This window comes from Aulonocara sp. 'chitande type north' Nkhata Bay, linkage group LG20 (assembly GCF_057382095.1).
Source record: "Aulonocara sp. 'chitande type north' Nkhata Bay isolate Kocher_YH1m ecotype deep benthic linkage group LG20, A_spYH_male_GT1.1, whole genome shotgun sequence".
Classification (NCBI taxonomy): domain Eukaryota; kingdom Metazoa; phylum Chordata; class Actinopteri; order Cichliformes; family Cichlidae; genus Aulonocara; species Aulonocara sp. 'chitande type north' Nkhata Bay.
Genome location: NC_141363.1, coordinates 29,158,803 through 29,178,199, shown reverse-complemented (window position 1 = coordinate 29,178,199; position 19,397 = coordinate 29,158,803). Strand labels below are relative to the sequence as shown.

General features: G+C 43.3%; 2 protein-coding genes across 2 annotated transcripts; both read left to right on the top strand.

Moving 5' to 3' along the window:
• The first annotated feature begins 5,264 nt into the window (after window positions 1-5,264).
• Window positions 5,265-11,785, top strand: haus7 (HAUS augmin-like complex, subunit 7). Its single transcript, XM_086277129.1, has 9 exons — window positions 5,265-5,419; window positions 6,108-6,223; window positions 6,299-6,369; window positions 6,444-6,505; window positions 6,620-6,810; window positions 8,423-8,534; window positions 8,656-8,868; window positions 11,258-11,369; window positions 11,447-11,785. Exons 1-9 carry the CDS (start codon window positions 5,363-5,365, stop codon window positions 11,506-11,508), a joined length of 996 nt encoding a protein of 331 aa, XP_086133255.1. The 5' UTR covers window positions 5,265-5,362; the 3' UTR covers window positions 11,509-11,785.
• Window positions 11,786-12,425: 640 nt separating this feature from the next.
• LOC147305873 (ninjurin-1-like) lies at window positions 12,426-16,834 on the top strand. The gene is made up of 2 exons (XM_086277572.1): window positions 12,426-14,206; window positions 15,613-16,834. The coding sequence occupies exons 1-2, from the start codon at window positions 14,000-14,002 to the stop codon at window positions 15,844-15,846; spliced, it is 441 nt and encodes a 146-aa protein (XP_086133698.1). The 5' UTR covers window positions 12,426-13,999; the 3' UTR covers window positions 15,847-16,834.
• The last annotated feature ends 2,563 nt before the right edge of the window (window positions 16,835-19,397 follow it).

Sequence of the window (19,397 nt, the reverse complement as noted above, 5' to 3'; positions counted from 1 at the left end):
ACAGTATGCCGTTAAGCCTTGTCCTGCCCAGTTTTTCTATCTCACATCTAACTTATTGGGTAAAAAATCAAGATCATAAGCGCATCATCTTAAGATCCTGGCCTCTTCATTCCAATCATTCTTGTTAAGAAACTGTAACCAGAGTTTTAAAACCAGCTTAATCCATTGGTTTCCTTGCAGAAGTCCACTCTGCAGGTGGGGGAGAGACATATGAGAGGTGGAGAATAAAATCAACCTGGGTGTCTATAGTCTTGTGTAGTCTGGGAGATGATTGAATGTTGGAGTGGGTACAGTTTCCTCTGCGGTGGGGTCAGGTGGGCTGCCCTGGGTCCTGTGGGGCTTGGCGGTGCTGCTGCCGTAGGCCCCAGTCTGGATGGGCCTGGGCCCCGTTGCCTTGGTGGGTGTTGGGGGTGCCTACTAAGGTCAGTGGTCTATTCCCCCCCCCCCCCCCCCCCATCCCCCAGCCCACACAAGTAGGGCCTTGGAGTGCAGGGGTGTCACCAGTGTGCAGGGGAGGCTTATCTCCCCTCACCATACTCCCTGCCAGTGGCTGATGCCCTCAGGGGTCGGTGCGTTGGTTCTTGGTGTCCGGGGCCTTTAAGGCTGCAGACCCTGAATTGGGATACAGCCTGTATGTCTTTGGACTGTGGGTGAGAACCCATGCAAACTCCACACAGAAAGACCCTGGTGGTGGTATTGAACTCAGGACCTTCTTGCTGTGAGGCAACAGTGCTAACCACCATTTATTACTGCCAGTAATGTACAAATACTTATTTATACTTTATTTTGTATTTTCTAATGTAATTTTAGATTAGATTAGATTAGATTAGATTAGATAGAACTTTATTAATCCCTCGGGTGGGTTCCTCTGGGAAATTCGATTTCCAAAAAAGCACAGCACCGACAGAAGTTACAGAGTTACAGAATATTATATATATATATATATATATATATATATATAATACACACACACACACACACACACACACACACACACATATATATATATATATAAATACAGAGACAATATAAATAAAATATACGAAGGGGATAAATAGAATAAATAGGAATAAAAATAAAAATACAAGTGAATTGCACATTTCAAGTATTGAGTCTATTGCACCGTTGACTATTTACAAAAGTATTGCACAAAAGGTATTGCACAGTGAGGTGAAGAGGCACTACAGCTTAGTTGTTCCCCCCTCCTTTGTCCTCCTGTTTCCCCTCCCTCTCCCCTCCAGGGAGGAGTTAAACAGTCTGATGGCGTGTGGGACAAAGGAGTTTTTAAGTCTGTTAGTTCTTGTCTTTGGGAGAAGCAACCTGTCACTGAACAGACTCTTCTGGTTGTTTATGGCCGTGTGCAGAGGATGTCTGGCATTGTCCATAATGTCCATCAGTTTCTTTAATGTCCTTTTCTCTGCCACTGTCACCAGAGTGTCCAGCTTCATGCCGACCACAGAGCTAGCCCTCCTGATCAGTTTCTCCAGCCTGGATGAGTCCTTCTTTGCTGTGCTGCTCCCCCAGCACACCACAGCATAGAAAAGTACTCCAGCAACCACTGACTGGTAAAACATCCTCAGGAGCTTCCTGCAGATGTTAAAAGACCTCAGCCTCCTGAGGAAGTACAGTCGGCTTTGGGCTTTTTTATACAGGTGCTCTGTGTTGCATGACCAGTCCAGTTTATTGTCCACCCACAGCCCGAGGTACTTGTACTTGTTGACCACCTCCACCTCCTCCCCCTCTATCTGAACCGGCAGTGGACCTGCTCTAGACCTCCCGAAGTCCACAACCAGTTCCTTAGTCTTTGAGGTGTTGAGTTGCAGGTGGTTTGTGTGACTCCATGCGACAAAGTTCCTCACCAGACTTCTGTACTCCTCTTCCTGATCATCCCAGATACACCCCATGATGGCTGTGTCGTCTGCAAACTTCTGAATGTGGCATAATTCAGAGTTGTAGCAGAAGTCAGAGGTGTACAGGGTGAAGAGAAGAGGGGACAGCACAGTTCCCTGTGGTGCTCCTGTGCTGCTGACCACTGTGTCAGACGTGATGTCCTTCAGCCTGACGTACTGTGGTCTGTCGGTGAGGTAGTCGGAGATCCAAGCCACCAGGCAGGGGTCCACCTCCATCCTGTTCAGTTTTTCTTGAAGCATACAGGGCCGGATGGTATTAAAGGCACTGGAAAAGTCAAGAAACAGGATCCTGACCGTGCCTTTTCCCCCATCCAGGTGTGAGTGGGCTCTGTGTAGGAGGTACAGGATGGCATCCTCCACTCCGACACCCGCCTTGTATGCAAACTGTAGTGGGTCCTGGGCATGTTGTACCTGTGGTCGGAGGAGGTTGAGGAAGAGCCGCTCTAGAGTCTTCATAAGATGTGACGTCAGTGCCACCGGTCGGAAGTCATTCAGCTCATTGGGCCGGTTCTTTTTGGGGACCGGGACGATGCAGGATGTCTTCCATAGGGCGGGCACTCTCCCCAGTCGCAGACTGAGGTTGAAGACTCGTTGTAGCGGCTCCCCAAGTTCAGCAGCACACGCCTTTAGCATCCTAGGACACACCTTGTCTGGGCCTGCTGCCTTTCTGGGGCGAAGCTTCCTCAGTTGTCTCCTGACCTGATCCACTGTGACACTGGGAGATGTTTGGGAGGAGGGGAGGGGGGGAGATGTCTTGCTGCTGAGAGAGGGATTGGAGGAGGGGGGTGTCATGGTGTCAGGAAGGGGGGGAAGCGAGGGAGGTAGGAGAGTGGGGATTGGACTCTGTAGTGAAGGTGAGGGTGGGGGGGTTGTGGGCTGGTCAAACCTGTTGAAGAAGTTGTTAAGTTCGTTTGCCTTCTCCACAGTCCCCCCCACTGTGCTTTTCTTGGTGTTGTGGCCTGTGATGGTTTTCACACCATTCCAGACCTCCCTCATGTTGTTCCTCTCCAACTTCTGCTCCACCTTCCTCCTGTAGGTGTCCTTTGCTTCCCTCAGGCAGCGTTTCACCTCCCGCTGTGCTGCCTTCATCTCCTCCTTCACTTTGCTCCTGAAAGCCTTCTTCTTCATGTTGAGGACAGCTTTGACTTCCTGTGTTACCCACGGTTTGTTATTAGGATAACACCGTACCGTCTTAGCAGGGGCGACCGTGTCCACACAAAAGTTGAGGTAGTCTGTAAGACAGTGTGTTGACAAATTTATCAAAAGATTTCCATTATGCTTAGTTTTCTACACTGAAGTATTAAATTGGTGAATTTAATTTAATTTAATTTAATTTAATTTAATTTAATTTAATTTAATTTAATTTAATTTAATTTAATTTAATAGATTCAGAGTTTGCTGACATTCCTCATCATACAGAGGTCCGTTGGCTGAGTTGGGGAAAAGTTCTCAATAGAGTTTTTGAGCTCATCGAGGAAATCTGTCAGTTCATGGACATGTATGATGCGGTGAAGGCATTTCAAGTGAAGCTGTCACAAATGTACCAGTGCAACCTGCCTCACTTTCCCTGTTGCCAAGTAATGTTGAACCAAGTCAGCGGACTTTGCTGAACTGCACCTGTGCAGATTCAGATGGAGCTGCAGTGTAATGATACACTCAAGGCAAAGTACGACACTGAATGGCCCGCACAGTTTATTAGTTCCTGAAGCAATGCCTCAGCTCCATCTACATGCGGCTCCAACCTTGTATATGCTTTCATTTATTTTTTCTGGGGGGTTTTGGCAGCATGTTCATATTTCTAACTTGCATAATTTTGACAGGATATATTTTTATGAAGAGCAAAATATTTAAAGTTAAAGTTTGTTTTTTTTTAAAGTTTATTTAATCTGGAATAATATTCCTGTCTGTTTTTATTCATATTTTGTGGAGTTTATATACTGCTGGGCGGGTGCTCTGATGTTATTGATGTTGAACTTGTTTTATCTTATTTTATTTATAAGGTTAGTTATTAGAGTTTCCAACCGTCCCGTAAAAAACGGAATGGTCTCGTATTCAGAGAAAATATTGCGCGTTTTTCGTATTAAGGTGAAAAGGAACACAGTTTGTCCCGGACTTCAGCTACAATGAAAAAGACACAAAGCTGGAGTTATTCTGTCTTTGCTGCACAACTGCCTCTTCTTCTCTCATTCTCTCCCCTCCCTCTCCTGTTTCTACTTCAATCATGAAACTGATCAGTGATCAGCTGATTTTGCCAGTATTTTCCCACATTTTCTAGATTCTGTACCAGTACTGTGTGTAAAATGCCAACAAAAAGTCAATTAAGTTTTATTCTTTCTCACCTGTCTTTCTGTCTCCTTTCACTTTTTAAAGGTTGCCATCTTAGAAAAAATATTTTGCCCTGCCATGCTGTTTATTGATGTGGCAAATGAATGGTTTATGAAAATATATCTAAATCTGTCATCAGTAATCAGTAATGATCATGTCTCTCCTCTAGTCTTCTCTGTCTTAATTTCAGGTTTTCACCATGTGTTCTAGATAGTTTAGGAGGTTAACTCGACCAAGCAGTCTACTTTCGGGTACTGTTTAGAATACCAGAATAGTTTAGTTTATTAGACTGATACATATATACCAACAAGACAGTGTACATCACTGTGACAACAGCGTTTGTTTTCATTCAAAGGATTTATGGTTTTTCCTATAATACCATGGTGGGCCATTCATTTGGACATTTCAGGCTATTGTTGCTTTCATGATATGACTTGACTAAAAGAAATGTTATTAAGGAACCGGACCACGGCAGGTTTTAGAAAACCCATCCAGAATAATTTTGTAGGCCCATACAGGGACCCCAAAGGTCAAAGCTTCTGTTGCCCTGCTCACGCAGTCCTACCAACAACTACCCACTGTGAAAACAGGCAGGTAATAACGTTTTGGCACATTATTTATGATAAGAACCCACCGTGAGGGGAAATGCAGTTGTGGAGAAGATGAAACCACAGAACATGTTTGATGACGCTGTCAGAAATATGAAGTTGGGAAAAAGTGACTGATGCAAAGCCCCAGTAAAGTGAAAGTTAAAGTGGATCTTATTGATATACTGTAAAAGAACTGAAGAAATGAACGATATCAGGCTATATTGCATTTTCTCAGACAGACTAATTTATCTGATAGCCTTTGATTTTTGTTTTCTTTCTCCGAGGGCAGCTGGATTAACAGCGTATTGATTTATAGGATAAAATATCAAAGAAAAAATGTCTAGTTTGACTTTGGTAAGAGACATAAATCCCTTGAGGACTGTCAGGAACAGCACCCCGTGTAAACATCAGCCGACATTCCTGAGTGGCTTTCCTCTGGTCCTCACGTCACGCCGAAGGATGGCGGTAATGCACACGGTCGCTGTTTGACAACCGCCAATAAAACCCACGAAGAAGAACCCGAGGTCGGTTTGGATAATGGCGGGTGTTCTGATAGAGAAACAACTTGCTCGTCATGTATATTCTTCATTGGAGGTAAACATTAAATACAATATTAACTAAATAAAGTCATAGTTGTGCTCACATAGCATTAAACGCTGCTCTGTGATTTGTTTGAACGTGAGCGGCTCATTAATGCACTGAAATGATTAGTGATGTTTTCTAAGGCGGCGGTCCCCAACCCCCGGGTCTCGGACCGGTATCGGTCCGTGAGTCGTTTGGTACCGGGCCGCGAGAGTTGAGGCTCAGGTGTGAAATGTATAGTTTTTATCGGTTTTCAGCATTATTTTGTCATCGTTTTTATCGTTTACTCGGTTTTCCTTGGTCTTTTCATGTGTGTTATGAATACATTTTCATTTTTTCGGTACCGGTACTAGTTTTATTTTGTTGTATTTATCCGCGACACTTTAAAGGCCGGTCCATGAAAATATTGTCGGGCATAAATAAACCGGTCTGTGGCGCGAAAAAGGTTGGGAACCGCTGTTCTAAGGGACTGTGTAGCTGATTTGGCTTCGGTACAATGTTGGACTTGTTCTACATGAATATTTTTACAGTGGTTTTCCTGCTGCGTCCTTTCTTCTTGGTCTTTTGACTGCTGCCTCATGCGGTCGAATAGAAACAGTACTGCTGGAGCCACAGATCCGCTGTGCCTTTGGTCATGACTCTTTTCCTTTGCCTTGATGTGACTCTGTTGTCGTGTGTGTGCGTGTGTGTGCGTGTTGAGGCTGCGTCCTGCCCCTTGGTTGAAGGTCTGTACCTGCAGGAAGCAGACAGTATGCTGCAGCTGCTGTGCGCCCCCTCACAGCACCGCACGGACATACTAGCGTGGATCTGCAGCAGGTAGGAGAAGCTCTGCTCCTGTACCACAAATAATCTGTTCAACATTATGAACTCGGCCGTGTGTTCACTTCACAGTATCAGCCCAAGCTTCACCAGTTCAAAGCCGATGTCAGTGAGATCCAAGGAGCCTGATGTTCTGACTAAAGGTAACGTAGCTGTGCACAGTCCACCAGATGTTTTTGCTGCTTGACACTAACTGTGGTGGTTTATGTCCAAGCAGATATGGCTGTTCTTGGGCAGGAACTTTTGCTATGCCGAGCATCTGATGTGGACCTGATTAGGGTGAGAGTTTGTATTCAATTAGTGATGTTATTGATTCACACATACAGACATGCAGTATCACAATAAACACAAACAGTAATCACACATCCATGGTTCTGTGTTTAATCTCTGAAGGGTGATGCAAGTCCGCGGCGGCAACTTCAGTTTCTGGAGCAGCTTTTAGCTTTCGTCCCAGGCTGCGTGAAGTCTGCTGGGCACACAGCTGATGGAGAGCTGCTGCTGAAGGAGTTCTTTGGTGCTGAGAATCTGCCGCACCTCACACAGACGCTAAGTCCTGCATTTGACCCTTGGCCTACACACATCAAGTATGTTTGCTGTCTGATGATCTCTTCTTACACACATTGCTGAAAGACTCATTCATGGATGCTTGGTGAATCCTAATCGAATTCATTGTGTGCTGTTGTACAACCACAAATCAGAAGAAGTTGGGATGTGTGTTAAAGTAAAATCAAACTGAAACAGTGCTTCGTTAAATGATCTTTGACCTGTATTATATTGAAAACAGTACAACAGCACATTATTTAATGTGTTCTTCATGAATTTTATTGTTGTTTTCAAAATAAACACATATTCCAGTTTTGGTTCTTCCGACACATTTTAAAAGCAGTTGGAACAGTAAAGCATGTACTGCTTTGTAATGTTGTCACTTAAAAGACGTTTAGAGACTGAGGACACCGAGCGATGAAGTGATTCAGGTGTCATTTTGTCCCATTTCTTCCTGCAAACAAGTCTTAAGCTGGGCAACAGTACGGGGTCTTTGTTGTCACCACACATTCTGGACTGGAGACCTGTCAGCACTTTGTAACTTTGTTCTTTGGTCCGGAGCACACAGCATCCATTTCTCCCAAAAAACAGTGATTGATGGTGAACGGACTGGTTCTTTTCTACTCTTCTGAGCAATCAAAGTGCTGCAAACAACTTGTGTATTCACACAAGCACATTTTCTGAGTGCTTTCTAACTAACATTCACACGCTGATGGATGCATCGGAGAGCAATTTGGGGTTAGTATCTTGCCCAAGGATATTTGGCACGCAGACTAGGGGAAGCCAGGAATTGAACCATCAACCTTCCGATCAGTAGATGACCTGCTCTACCGCCTGAGCTACTGCCACCCAATTGATATGAAATTATTGATGTGATCACAGTGTACGTTTCCACTGTGACGTGGTTCATCCCAGATGCCTGTGAGCCCAGAGAAGTCCACGGCACTTCTGTTAACACACGGCTTCCCTTTGGCTCAGTACAGTTTTAACTGCCATTTGTGGATGTAACTACATACTGTGGTACTTGACAAAGGTTTTCCAAAGCGGTCCTGAGCCCATGCGGTGATATCGCTTATGGATGAATGACGGTTCTTGATGCAGTGCCGCCTGAGGGATCGGAGCGGTTGTTCAGCTTGCGCTTGCGCCCTTGTCCTTTATGCACTGAAATTCCTCCAGATTCCTTGAATCCTTTAATTCTATTATGCACTGTTGAAGGTGAAATATCCAAATCTCTTCCTATCTTTCTTTGAGGAACATTGTCTTTAAACATTTTGTCTCGTATTTGTTGCAAACTGCTTCTCCTCGGCCCATCTTTGCCCCTAGAGACTCCAAGAAAGGACTAGACCTTTCTCAGATGCTGCTTAGACATCACCTGTTTCCAATCAGATCAATATTTAACCAATTTACGTGATTACGAGTCCTAAATTGCTCCTGTCCCAACCTTTTTTGGAATGTGTTGCAGGTCTGAATGACAGAAAAGGACAAAACATGAAATATTTTGTGTTCATATTCTCTGCAATGAAACACGAGTCAAAGGAAATTTAGAAATCACTACTTTCCTTTTTTTTAAATTTGTTTTCCAAACTGTCCCAACTCTTTCTGATTTGGTTTGTAGGTGAGAAGCCTCTCTGACTTCTTTTCTGTACCTCATAGGGCTCTGTGGAAGAACACAAAGTCATCTTATAAGCCAAACAGAGAAGAAAATGGAGATATTGTTGCCCTTCTACAGGCGACGCAATCAGCACTGGAGCAGCTGCAGTCAAAGGTCTGACAAGGGAAAAAAAGGGAAACTGTTTTATTAAAGCACCAACAGAAAGCTCAAACATCTTGTTTGACATGTGCGACTGTCATGGTGGTAAAGCATGCCGTTTGCTTCGTCCCCTCAGTGTGTATTCCTGAACAGCGAGGCCCAGAGTCCTCCCGCCTTCTCTCCAAGCTCACTGCGTGTAGCAGCGTCTGACCTCCAGCAACTGATGGCCACCTTCAGCCATGTTTATGAGACAGACCTGAGAGTTTACTGCAGCAGAGACCCCCCCAGCTTCAGCTCAGAGACAGAAGTCTTCCAGAGGGTCCAACAGCTGCTGCTGGCCTGCAACACGGTACTCACAAATAAGCCCACTCTGTTAAAGTCACACCTGTGTCATTTGGACACCCACAGTTCCAGAGACTTCCACATTAAATCATTCTAGGGCTGCCCTTAAATCATTGACTAAATATTAGCAAATGAGGAAAGTCTCAGTTGACCAAGTTTGGAGTTTGGTGGAGGGGAAGCAAAGCAAATCATTTACCTTCTTATTTACAGACGTGGCCAAATGTTTTGAGAAACCCACAAATATTAGTTTTCACAAAGTTTGCTGCTTCAGTTTTTACGATAGCAATTTGCACACACTCAAACTTCTTTACCATGAACTTGACCGAGCAACCCAAACAATCATATGACCCCCTATGACAGGAGTAGGGAACGTTAGTCCTCGAGGGCCGGCGTCCTGCAGGCTTTAGATCTCACCCTGGGTCACCACACCTGAATCACATGATTAGTTCATCAGGCCTCTGGAGGACTTTAGGACATGTTGAGGAGGTCATTTAGCCATTTCAATCAGCTGTGTTGGATCAAGGACACATCTAGAACATGCAGGACACCGGCCCTCGAGGCCTGGAGTTGCCCACCCCGGCCCTATGAGCAAGGACTTTGGCAACAGTGGGAAGGGAAATGGAGTTGTGTCTTAATTCTGGGAGTGTGACTGCACCTCATACACTCCCCTTTTAGTTTTGTTACTGTTTGAATTCCTGCATTTCACAGCGTCTGTTCTCGTTTTTCATGCCCACACTCTGCTCTTTTGTTTCGTCTCAGTAGTACCTGGGATCTACCTGCTGTCAGTCAGAGGGCTGCCGTGAAGCTTTTCCCAAACTCCGGTCACAGACTCAGATATTAGCTTCCAGCTGTTCTCTTTCTATAGACACTGATGATCTAAGTGAAGACACGGTTAAAAATAATACATTTACAGCCAGAAACAAAAACCTGTTTCTGTAGCTAAATTATTTTCCTCCTCCTTAAACTGAATGATGTTTTGATCGTTCTGTTTTTATAACCCAGCAGTTGGTGCCACGTTGATGGGAAGGTGTGCAGACACAGGCGGCTGTACAGCCTGGTCTGACCTGAAACCTCTTCAGGTCCTACACAGCAAAATCTCCAGTGTTAAATTAACACTGGAGAGTGTCTATATGGGTCCACACTTCTGAGTGTTAAATACAACACTGTTGAGTGTTAAATTAACACTTTTGACAGTGTTATATGTTTAAAAGTGTAACCGGAAGGTCGCCGGTTCGATCCCTGGGCTCTCTGTCCTGGTCGTTGTGTCCTTGGGCAAGACACTTTACCCTACCGCCTACTGGTGTTGGCCAGAGGGGCGATATGGCAGCCTCGCTTCTGTCAGTCTGCCCCAGGGCAGCTGTGGCTACAACCGTAGCTTGCGTCCACCAGTGTGTGAATGAATAGGGGCATTGTAAAGCGCTTTGGGTGCCTTGTAAAGCGCTATATAAATCCAATCCATTATTATTATTAAAAGTAACCTAGTCAGTTTTGAAGATTAACAATGGCTAACACTTTTGACAGTGTTATATGCTGATTTTCTAACACTGGAAAATAACTCGGTGTTAGAAATATTCCAGTGTTAGCCATTGTTAATCTTCAAAACTGACTAGGTTACTTTTAAACATATAACACTGTCCATCCATCCATCCATCCATCCATCCATCCATCCGCTTATCCTTTTCAGGGTCGCGGGGGGCGCTGGAGCCTATCCCAGCTGTCATAGGGCGAGAGGCGGGGTACACCCTGGACAGGTCGCCAGTCTGTCGCAGGGCTAACACATAGGGACAGACAACCATTCACACTCACATTCACTCGCACATTCACACCTAGTGGCAATTTGGATTAATCAATTAACCTATCCCCACAAGCTGCATGTCTTTGGACGGTGGGAGGAAGCCGGAGTACCCGGAGAGAACCCACGCAAACACGGGGAGAACATGCAAAATCCACACAGAAAGACCCCGGCCTGATGGTGGAATTGAACTCAGGACCTTCTTGCTGTGCGGCAACAGTGCTAACCACCGTGCCACCGTGCTGCCCTATAACACTGTCAAAAGTGTTAATTTAACACTCAACAGTGTTGTATTTAACACTCAGAGGTGTGGACCCATATAGACACTCTCCAGTGTTAATTTAACACTGGAGATTTTGCTGTGTAGCTTTGCATACTAATGGCTTATTCAGGGTTGTTGTAGTGGCAGCAGATACCTTGGACGTGTTTCACAGAGGTGTTGAATCTATCCCACCAAACGTCTCTGAAACAGTTAGTCTGAACCTTCATTTAGTCCGGACTGTTTGCAGGCCTGATAGCAGGTCAGTGTAACTAATAAACTGACACTGCTCGTAGGACAGGAACATAGTGACGTGTTCTGTCCTCTGGTGTGTGCGTCTGTCAGGAGCTGGAAATGCTGAAGGAAGTGTCAGAAGCTTCTGAGTCGGTGAGCGAGGAGGTGAAGCAGCTTCAAACGCAGCCTCACTACTGGAGCCGAGGAGAGAAGCACACGTTACGTAAGTCAGTTTAACACTCATATTTAGAGTTTCTTACATATTGTTTATTATTTGTTTCCTCTTTTTTTCTCCACTAGCTGATCAACTGGAGAAGGTTATCGGGCGAATTGGAGGCTTTCTGTCTCAGCTTAGTTCATAACGTCATTCAGAGGGATGCACTCATCAGATTCACTGAGGAGGCTCTGGTGGTGTTAAGACGGAGACAACACAGCTTGGACGTGTTTCACAGAGGTGTAAGGGACAGACGTGTAAGGGACAGACGTGTGTGTGGTCACTGCAGTCAGACACCCTGTTTAATCTGAGCATGACTGACATGTTGTTGTGTGAAACAGAAAGTGTCACTGTTGGTGAGTCGAGAGTTTTTACATCGTTTTTTTGGAGAAATCAGTGATGACATTAAACATGTTGCTATGCTTCTTTGTTTCATGATGATTACTGAAACTGACCATTTTACACTCAGTGGTCACATCACATCTCACTGCAGCCGTGCTGGGAAGTACTCCAGACCAGAGTGGGAAGAGAGTATGTTCCCTACAGTTGGCGTGAAGGAAGCGCCATGCGTCGCAAAGACCAAAATCACTCATGTACTGTCTGATTATTAGGATTCAACTTCGTCATTACACATGTATAAATACAGGGTAACAAAGTACAGTATAAATACAGTATAACTTGTGGACAGTCGAGTTCCTGCTGTGTTGAGCTTGTTCACGTCTTCATTAGTCCAAAGCTGAAGTCGCCCCAGAGAACAAGGGCACAGTCTAGGTGCTCAGAGAGTAACAAACATGGAAGAATGAGGGGTCATCAGTATCTGGGTCATATATACTGCTATTCAATTAGAAATCTACTCTCCTAATCTGTAACTGAGTACTGTGAAATTCACATTTATTGTTCTATATTTTGTTAAACACTCGACTACATGTTAAAAAAACAGAAATGAAAACATTGTTTATCACGCCACAATTATTAACAGTAGTTCAAAGTAGAGCTGGGCGATATAAGATTTTTTCATATCACGATATTTTTTTTCATTTCAGGCGATAACGATATCTATCACGATATAAGCCAAATAACTATATTTGTAAGATTTAAATGTGCTGTTGCTCACAAGTAAAATGGGAAATAATCAGCAGCTTGTTTTTATTTAAATGTTTATTTCCCATAATAAGTTCAACAGGGTAGATGTACTTAAGGAACATGAGACTTTTTCAGATAAATAAAGGCAAATATTGCAAACTACACAAAGGGCAGCCGCTAAAGCGTTTAAGTTTCAAAATAGAACAAACGAAACAGACTAAATTGTCAATTCCACTTAGAAACAAAATATTAATTCTAAAAATAAATCTTAGTTTGTTTTACAGAAGAACAGACAAAATTGACTAACTTTTGTCAATATCAAATAAACTGAGAACTAAAAGGAAATTCTCAATCTCTCCTTGTTGTATAGCTTAGCTTTTCAAACAGTTTTAACAGTTACTTTAGTCTGACAAAAGCCGAATGACGAATTAGCGCTTCCAGTCAGAGACTGAGGCTACGTCCACACGTACACGGGTATTTTTGAAAACGGAGATTTTCCGTTTTCGTTTTAAAAAATAATCCCGTCCACACATAAAGGCAGAAATGAAGGAAAACGCTGCTATGAACATGCCAAAGCAGCAGGTGGCGCTAGATTCCTAACCGTGCAGAAATGTTGGCCAATCAGAAGTCTAGAAGCCTCGGTGGGAAAAAGTAAACAAAGCTGGGGCACAGAAGCAGAACCGAGTCGTATGTGTGGAGGGACACGTGACGTGACGCTGCGGCTGTGATTGGTTCGGCTCTGGGCTACTTAATTTGGATTGGCTGTTCTTTTTTTTCTTTTTTTTTTCTTTTTCTTTTTTAAGAGGACAAGAGCAGCGAGGTCTATCGCGATAGTTTAACTTTTCTATCGAGAAAAAGTTATATCACGATACATATCGTTATCGTTCTATCGCCCAGCTCTAGTTCAAAGGTTTATTACATAAACGTAAGCTCAACTTATCCTTGTTTTATATCTCATGTATATATATGGCTTCAAGCTCATGTACAGTGGTGTGATTCAAATATTCAGCCTTCAGACCAACAGCCACTCTATTTCACACAGTTCTACTCAGCCTGCTTCATGTGACAGGGAGCAGCTATCTCATCCACCCTGTTTACAAGGGGAGCCTTTCCAAAGACACTGGCTGAAACAAAAGCAGAGGGGAGCTAAACCAGTCTGTCCAGCTCGTACACCCAGTATGAGATTGGAACACAGTCTAATAAATAAAAATCTAAAATCAGGAGCAGAGAAATGTTATTATGGTTAAAGAGACCTAAAAACAGCTGAACTCTTCACTTTTGGTGAAATGTTGAAACTTTTCTAATCACAGAAATAGACAGTTTTTAGGTTTTAAACTTTAAACTGGTCTGAATCCATCATAATGGGAACAAAAGGATAAAAAAATCCCTTGTGAACCCAACAGAGCACCTCAGTAAAGGACGTATAATTCTTCTCATTGCTGCAGGCAGGCCGGCACACTGATTCGTGTTGATTTGTGTACAGTGATATTAAAAGACAAGACATTTGAGAAAGATGAGATACTTCAGTTAAAGGGCTCAAAGTTCTTGTATTATGAATGACACGAGTGTTGGAAAGTGACAGAGAGGCATGCAGTGGGAGTTGCTTAACAATCCTACAGGAGGAGCAGCCAGACTTGATCCTGTCTCCAGCCTCGAGTCTTTCTGCAGCCAGTACAGCACAGACTCCAGCAGCAGGAAGAAGAATGGCAGAGCACACGCTTAATGCAGAGGACATGGCTCTAAATAAACTGGGCGACATAGAGGTAAGCATCAAGCCTGTCTTGTCCTCTCTGCCCTCGGGGGCCACGGTGCTCGTAGCTGAAATGCCTAAAGTTTGTCCAGTTTGAGTCGGCACATCATGAAGCTGTTACTGAAGGTAACGGCAGAATTGTGTGGGGAAAAACAAATTTTTTATCCTGTCTTGGGGCAAACTGACCAAACTTCTGAAGCAAAAGTAAAGCTGTGGCTCTCTCCCCACCGGTCATTTAGACATGGGGCTTTTTCATAGAACCAGGTGTAGCTTCTTTCTAGCAGGACTTTAGTCTCACCCACATGATGTTCTACATTTCTGTTTCTGAGGAGCCAAAAGAAAGGTGGATCAAAAAGGCTAAAACAGCTCATTTTTGACCTTCGATGAACACAAAGGCCCAGCATGAGATAAATAAGGATCATGTTGAACTGTGATTCAATAATAAAATTAAGGTATTTGATGTGATCTTAAGAAGTCTCTTTTAATCCTACCAATAAATTTAACAAAGGCTGGGGCTGTGTGTCGTCTTAATGTCTTTGGCTTTTGTTATTCCTGATTTATTTATGTGGTGAAGCTAGCGATGGGCATTCTGAACCTGCTTTAAAGTAGCTGAAAGTAACTATGTGTTCTCTTAATGCTCAGATCCACGTCAGGCATGTGCAGGCTATGCTATAACAAAGATAACCTGTACAGTGATGAAAACTGAGAACGTCCAGGTGAACACAACCAACCTTTTGGGATTTACTTGGATGTTTGAGCATGCAGCACTAATCCCTGACATCACATCAACCTCGAAGAACAATCAGAATGACAAAGTCACAAAAAACAAAAAGATTAATGATTCAGTTCAGTGTCACTTCATCATTATGCTATTAAAGTCCATGATAACAGGGAGAGAAAATAGGAACGACCCCTCTCCAGTGTCTGTTCCACTGATCAGCTGTACAGAGAGCTGAACGATAGCTTTGGGGCTGAGACAGGGCTGCACCCCGGTGTGACGTCTCACACCCTTGTGCTACACAGCTGGACTTAAGTAAATGTCTCAGCTGGCTGAAACTTTCTCACAGTATTTCTGAGATACATGGCGGCGGTCACCTGGATTTATCAGCTCAGACACAGGACCAGTTCAATTGTTCTCCGCACATACATGTTTTCATGTGATAAGTTGGCAGGTATGTAGAAAACCACACCTCTTTGCATGTTAGCCCATGTTAGCTCAGGTGAGTCAACATATGTTATTCTGCCACTCCTACCTTTGTCCTTAATGCCACACCCCAGGGACAGGTAACTAAACGTGTGTGGAAAAAAGCGTGGACACGTGTGCAGAGACGTCACACTGTTAAAGAGAGAAACATTGTGAAAAGTTATTTGACTTTGCATTTGTGTTCCTGCTCTCGTACCTAACCTGTCCTCTCACAGGCCCAGCCTAGAAAAGCACTCCGACCGATTGACATGAATCACTACGCCACTAAGAAGCGTGCGGCTCAGAGCATGTTGGACGTGGCCTTGCTCATGGCCAACTCGTCTCAGCTGAAGACCATCCTTTATGTGGGTCCGCAGTATCGTTTCTATGTCCCCCTCATCATGCTGCTGACCCTGTCCTCCGCGTTACAGGTCATAGTGGGGCTGCTGCTCGTCTTCATTGGCAAGTGACATCATTGACTTTGTCTGAATGAAAATGGCTTAAAGAACAGCTGTGCTTCTCTCTGTGTTATTCCAGTTTGAGTGAAAAATACTTTCAAAGTATTTTTAGAATAGAAAAGAATAGAATAAACCTTTATTATCCCACGGATGAGAAATGTGGGTGTTACAGTTCTTATAGCAGGGGCAATATAAAATATAAAAGGAAGACACAAACTGTTCCTATATACATAAGCAACTGAAGTTCGTATATACAGGTAACAATGCACAGAGCTATATATTAAATGTGCAGTAAACAAACAAGCTGGTGAGTAAGATGATCAAAGAATGTTGAGCTGCATTATAGAGTCTGACAGCCCCTCTCCAGGCTCAGACTGAGGTTAAAGATGGATGTGGTAACCTCACAGAGTTGATCTGCACAGTCCCTCAATAGTCTGGAGCTGATTCCATCCGGACCCGTGGCCTTCCTGGTTTTCCTCTTCCTCAGCTGACTTTGCACCTGGTCAGCTGTGACGGAGAGGCTGCAGTGTGGGACAAAGTAAATGATGATTGCTGCTAAAGAACTGATTGAAGTTTCTTCGTGACTTTTTAAAGAGCAGGATAAGTTTGGGGGGTCTCTCTTCTGCGTAGTGAAAAAATGACAAGAGGATGTGAATCTCAGATTGATTGTGATTTTAATGAAAGGAAGAAGTGACGCTGAAAACTAGTTCATGCATTTATTAGTTCCAGGCTGAACTACTGTAATTCATTATTATCAGGATGTCCTAAAAACTCGCTGAAAAGCCTTCAGTTAATCCAAAATGCTGCAGCAAGAGTCCTGACAGGGACTAGAAAGAGAGAACAGATTTCTCCTGTTTTGGCTTCCCTTCATTGGCTCCCTGTTAAATCCAGAATTCAAACTCCTGCTCCTCACATACAAGGTCTTAAATAATCAGGCCCCATCTTATCTTAATGATCTTGTAGTACCATATCACCCTATTAGAGCACTTCACTCTCGCACTGCAGGCCTACTTGTTGTTCCTAGAGTAGTTAAAAGTAGAATGGGAGGCAGAGCCTTCAGTTTTCAGGCCCCTCTTCTGTGGAACCAGCTTCCAGTTTGGATTCAGGAGACAGACACTATCTCTACTTTTAAGATTAGGCTTCAAACTTTCCTTTTTGCTAAAGCATATAGTTAGGGCTGGACCAGGTGACCCTGAATCCTCCCTTAGTTATGCTGCAATAGACGTAGGCTGCCGGGGATTCCCATGATGCATTGAGTTTTTTCTTTCCAGTCACCTTTCTCACTCACTATGTGTTAATAGACCTCTCTGCACTGAATCATGCTTGTTATTAACCTCTGTCTCTCTTCCACAGCATGTCTTTATCCTGTCTTCCTTCTCTCACCCCAACCAGTCGCAGCAGATGGCCCCGCCCTTCCCTGAGCCTGGTTCTGACAGAGGTTTCTTCCTGTTAAAAGGGAGTTTTTCCTTCCCACTGTCGCCAAAGTGCTTGCTCATAGGGGGTCATGTGATTGTTGGTTTTTTTCTGTATCTATTATTGTAGGGTCTACTGTACAATATAAAGCACCTTGAGGCGACTGCTTTTGTGATTTGGCGCTGTATAAATAAAATTGAATTGAATTGAAGGTAAATTACAGCGCAGGAACACGAGAAAACACGGTGATGCAGGACGCTCGCAATACTTTGGTCACTTCAGTGCACGCAGTCCCACAAAACTGGATGTCACGACGCATAAATGTGACATATTTTACTCCATATTCATTCCTGCTGTCTTACTGTTTATATTTTACTGCTGCACATTCAGCGTGCAGCACCTATCATGGAATTTTGCATGTACAAGGACAGTAAAAGGCTATTCTACTCTATTCTATTCTATTGTCATTTGCAAACACTGATGCAGCCGTGTATTTATGTGGAACATTTGTAATATTACTAGACATTTGAACCTAGGCCAATATCAACGAGTTACAGCAGCTTTGAATTCATTTCAGACTGGATGTAGCCAGTTACAATTCAAGTCTCACATAAGAAGTATTTTGTTAACTTTCAAATCAGATAAAAGCTTCGTTGAAGAGTGCACGGCATCACTAACACCTGAGGGTGTTCTATAGCAAAATCAACTATGATGTGCAAACGTTTGGAGGCCTCGAGGGCCAAAAGGTCAGATTGCTGACTCACTGACTCAGAACAGGACGTTTACATGGAACTTGCTTTTGACAAATATTGCAGTACCTCCACCTTTTTTGGGTTGAGCTGTCCTATATACATTATAGCCATCAATACTTATAAGCCTACTTGTAATACATTTGTTTAACCAGTCCAATGTGCCCATTCACGGAGCATATCCATCATGGAACATAAGCGACCAAGATGGATATGATGTGGTTTAACATTCCCAGAGATAAGAAGTAGCAGAAGAACGACACGCTTCAGCTTAAAGATTTCCTAGAATTATTTTTTAGAATCTAATTCTATTCTAAAATCATGTTTAAAGGAAAGTACAATTGTTGTGAAGAGCCATAACACAAATCATTTGGGGCAGTTCCACAAAAGAGAAGAACAAGGGCACAGGTAAAGACTTCATTCACCTCAGTGCACCGTCACTTTTATACACCACAACATATATTTGCACACATGCTTGTCCTTATTTATATTCATACCTACATCTCTGTATTCATCAAGTCAGCTTAATATTTATCTAACAATGTCTCTGCTTCTACACTAATTGTTTATGAGTTTGTTGTATATTTGCTGCTCTACGACGAATAAGGTTTCTCTGATTCCAGTTAATGTCCATTAAATCTGCGTGATCAATGGCATGCAATAGAATTTAATGGCAAAAAAGCATTATTTTTTTTAACACGTTGGGGGTTGACATGTTGTTTTAGTGAACGACCTTGGGTTAAACTAACTCTGATCAGCTGTATGGAAACAAAATCAACAGACTCTTCATATCAGAAGCTCAACCTGCACTGTGCTCACAGCACAGTCAGCGCTAAATCTGATTTGAACTGACCAAACTATACAGTACCTGTATGAATACTATGAAGGCCGGAAGTGAGAGGCTGTGGAGTGGGACGGTCTGTGAGACTGAGATTACCCAGAATGCACCAGTGAATGACACAGGAAATCATTCCTGGCTGTGGATACCTCCCTGCACAGCTCCTCCATCTAATGCACGACACACACTTTTGTTCTACAGTGAAAATAACAATTTGTTACAGTTTAGCCTAAAATGCCAATGATATATATTTCTCCTCTGCAATATTTTGGACATTTATAATGGAGCTATTTATATATATTACAGCTACACCTTATATTTTGTAACTGTGTAATGTATTGTGTTATTTAATTTTGTTCAGTGTTACTGCTCTTATTGACTCGGAGCGACTGTAACCACAGAATTTCCGCAGGGATTAATAAACTCTTTATTTCACTTTCCAGCATGCAGAGAATGTGTTAAACGTTTTTCTCTGCCACCTACTAATAATATACACAAAGAACATAAAGGCTTCCACCTGGCCCAAATGACCACAACTACGACATATTTTCAGTGTCAGTTCA